The sequence below is a fragment of the Hirsutella rhossiliensis genome, assembly GCF_020360975.1.
Source record: "Hirsutella rhossiliensis strain HR02 chromosome Unknown scaffold00001, whole genome shotgun sequence".
NCBI classification, from domain to species: domain Eukaryota; kingdom Fungi; phylum Ascomycota; class Sordariomycetes; order Hypocreales; family Ophiocordycipitaceae; genus Hirsutella; species Hirsutella rhossiliensis.
Genome location: NW_025408667.1, coordinates 2,557,476 through 2,561,182, shown reverse-complemented (window position 1 = coordinate 2,561,182; position 3,707 = coordinate 2,557,476). Strand labels below are relative to the sequence as shown.

At 48.7% G+C, this 3,707-nt stretch overlaps 1 protein-coding gene across 1 annotated transcript; it reads left to right on the top strand.

Moving 5' to 3' along the window:
• Window positions 1-858: 858 nt before the first annotated feature.
• On the top strand, window positions 859-1,833 carry HRG_00339 (uncharacterized protein; the record flags this gene model as incomplete). Its single annotated transcript, XM_044858810.1, has 1 exon — window positions 859-1,833. The coding sequence occupies one exon, from the start codon at window positions 859-861 to the stop codon at window positions 1,831-1,833; it is 975 nt and encodes a 324-aa protein (XP_044725210.1).
• Between the last annotated feature and the right edge of the window lie 1,874 nt (window positions 1,834-3,707).

Genomic DNA, 3,707 nt, shown 5'->3' with positions numbered 1-3,707 from the left:
CGAGCCCCGTTGCTATAGAGTTATTATAGATTAATATCGAGCTCGTGGCGGCGTGTAAGTCCGGCGGGTCACGGGATCCGGCAGATCACCGGTAAATCCCTTATAATAGGGTCCTTAGGCCTTTTACTAGAGGAGTAGTCTAAGTAACGTGACTTTGACCTAAAACGGTTAGACTCCTCTTAAAATAGCCTGAGCACTGCTAAGGTAAGCTTGTATCTAGCTTTGATCACATGGTTAGTACGTGACCTTTAGGGTCACGTGTGCGGCTGAGGCTCGCGTGCCCCTTCATCTCCACGCTAGCCTCTGCCTCCCTACTCCGTAGAGAAGAACAAGAACAACGATTACACATACCATTACGATTTGCACGCAGGCCTGTGTAGAGACCTACCGACAGTTAGGGTATTTAGAAGGTACGGGTACTTGCCAGGCCAGGTGCGGTACAAAGTGTTAGGGCGGGCTAGCGGCTGTACGTATCTAAAAAAGGGATGTGGGTGCAAATAGATATTTGTGTGAATGCCAATAGTAATACTCGATTATTATGTCGCCGAGATGAGTGGAAGCGGGCAATGTTGGATTGAAGCTGGCAATATTGGATTGAAGCGGGCATGTATGGTTGGGTGTTGTAGGGTATATACATATATATAGAGGGGGGTTGAGGGAGGAGGGAGAAGAGGGACAGAGAGAGAGTGCGTTTGTTGTTTTATATATATCGAATTTTATTATTAAAAGATGAAAAAGGCTGGCAGGAGCAGTACGACTAGTGTAATGTTGCTGTTGTCATTAGTATTATTCGTCGCCCCCGTGGCATGTGACGTCCGACTGCAACAGGCGGCGGTCAAGAGCTACATCTCGCGGATGATGCGCGACATCGAGATGGACTGGGACAAGCCGCCGTCGCTCAACAGCAGCTCGATCTTCGAGTCGACGGCGTGGCCGCTGACGCTGACGTGCGCGACGACCGAGTTCAAGCGGCGGATCGAGGTGGCGTGGCCGTACGGGCTAACGAGGTACCAGCCCAATATGACGGTCTACTACAAGTCGTTTGAGGAGCGCAGCGTGGCCAACACGGGCGACGACGACATGGAGATGACGTCGGAGCACTCGACGACCAGCATCGACAGCACGACGGGCGGGTGGCAGGTCGGGGCGCAGCTGGCGGGCGGGAGTGAGGGCGTGTCCATCGGCATCTCGGCCGCCTACTCGCGGTCGTGGACGACGGGCACGTACAAGACGGATGCGGTGACGATCCGCACGTCGTGCAAGTCGGGCTACGAATGCCGCATCGAGACGTGGACGTTCCACCTGTCGGTGGTGGGCAACTGCCGCGTCAAACCGCTGATTGTGTGCGGCGGGAGCGAGCTGAACGTGTGCCGCATCGACCTGTCGCGCTTCCCCAAGCAGTACAGCGACTACCAGGCGCGCTCGTGCCCCCTGGGCAGCCGGGGGTTACGGCCGTACCGGCACGAGGCGTGCAAGGTCAAGATGCCCATCCTCGACCAGGTGGGCAAGCCGGTGACGCGCATGGTGCGCATCTCGGAGAAGTTTATCCCCGACGACGACGAGGGCGAGGGCAGCGATAAGAGTGGCGGTGGTGGCGGCAAGACGCTCAAGGCGGTACTCAAGGAGGACGGCTGGTACCGGCTCGACAACGGCGAGTGGTACGACCCCGGCGACGGCCTGTACTACGGCGCCAACGGCGACTCGTGGTATGCCAAGCCCGGGCCGCAGCCGGACCTGTCCATGTTCGACGTCGCCATGCCGAGGCCGCGGAGGTCGGTCGAGAGGGAGAGGAAGCTGGTGGAGATTGTCTTTTTGGACAAGCCGACCTTTTAGAGTGTTGACGTGCATGTACATCCTGTTGGCTATTATAGGCACCGCTGTTAGTAGGTCACCTGAAGGATCAAGGGAGGGCCACCTGAAGGATCATTATGAGGCCATGTATCGGGGACCCATAAAGACCTCACGTATGGGGCCAGTTTGGTGCCTATGTAAGTCACCTGAGGGCCCCTCTGACTACGGCATAAATAGGGCCCTGTGGCCGATTCTTTCTAGCTAGATCATGCATCTTTATCCCTTCTTGTGCTGCCCCTACCTCATGAGTACCAGAATAACAGTCCATCGACACATACATACTCGGTATAATATAGTCCGTACATATATGGACTGGTGATTGATTACATGTTTAACAGACCCGATATCAAGAGTTAACGAGCAAGTTGCATGCTCACTCGAGGTTACACTCGACTCCAAAATGCCAATATCGTATATGCAATGCAACTGGGTATGTAGCTAGCTAATAGCCCACACCAATACCTCACGTTACGAAGCTGCTGAGGCTTGGCACTGATAGCCCCACAGTACCACAGGCCCTTTATCGTCGCCATGACACACACAAATGCCGGCAAGACAGAATATCAAATGAGTATTGCTATTTGTACATACACATATCTCTATTTGTACAAACGCCCCATTTTTAGATACGTACCAACGCCAGCCCGCCCCGCCTATTAATACCGCGCCCGCATAGCAGGTAGCGGTACCGCCCAAATGCCCGCGCCCGAGCCCGCCTACACACACACACCACACATATATATAAGATCCTACCTATATTCTATATATATACACTAAATTTAAAGCTATCGCCGCCGCCGCGATAGACCCCCTTCTCTCCTTCCTTAATGCACCTATGCTACCTTAAGGCGATAATAAATCTTACGATACTAACGAGGAACGCGGAGATACTATCCCGCCCTTGCCGCCGTCTCTAAGCTTCGAAACCTACGATAAGGCGTATAACTTCGTCTAGGGCTTCCTTCGCGAGAACGGTACTACCGTTATTAAGCGGTTAAGCTTATATAAGCGAGATATTAACGGGATCTCCCTTATAACCTAAGTTATCTTTATATACGATTATAGCCCGCGGCGGGCTTCTACTAGTATAGGGCTATATAAGCCGTTTACCTAGAAGCTTAACTGCCCTTTTTACCTCGTTATAACGGCCTTATATAACGAGGAAGGAGCTTAGTAGTAGACTTTTTAAGTTATTAAGGGCTACTATAACTATAGGCTATCTCTTAATCCCTTAGCGTATAATATTTATCGCTAATAGACCGTAATATAGTAAGCTCTTAAGTAGAACCTCTCTTAATATAAAGCGCTACTAGCTCGAGAGATATCGACTATTTTATCTAAGACCGAGCCTTCTATAGTATTCTTTTATATCTAAGATATCTATAACGATCGCTAAAAGATCCGTTTTACCGCTCTTAGAGGTATAATAGCTATATAAGCGTTCTTATAGTATCTTTAAGCTAGCGATCTTCCTTATTATATTAAATTCGACCTATATAATAAAAATAAGATTTAAGGCGTATTATAGACCTACCTATAGTATTAGAAGATATAGAAACGTTTCCCTAAGGTTCTTAGTATTAATAATATATATAAGACGAACCGCTTTAAGCTCTTCCTTTTCTAGGTTACTAGGGTTACTAACTAAAAATCTCTAGTAAACTTCGCTTTTAGCCTTATTAATATAGAGAAAGAAGAGGGATATTAGTAACTTTATAAGTCTTATAACGAGCTTTATAGGGCGATTAATATATAAGAGCTTAATATAGTTATTATAGATAAAGAAGGTACCCTTAAAAACGCTCTTTTTATATTTTCCCTCTTATATAATAATAACTCTATATATTCTACGTTAA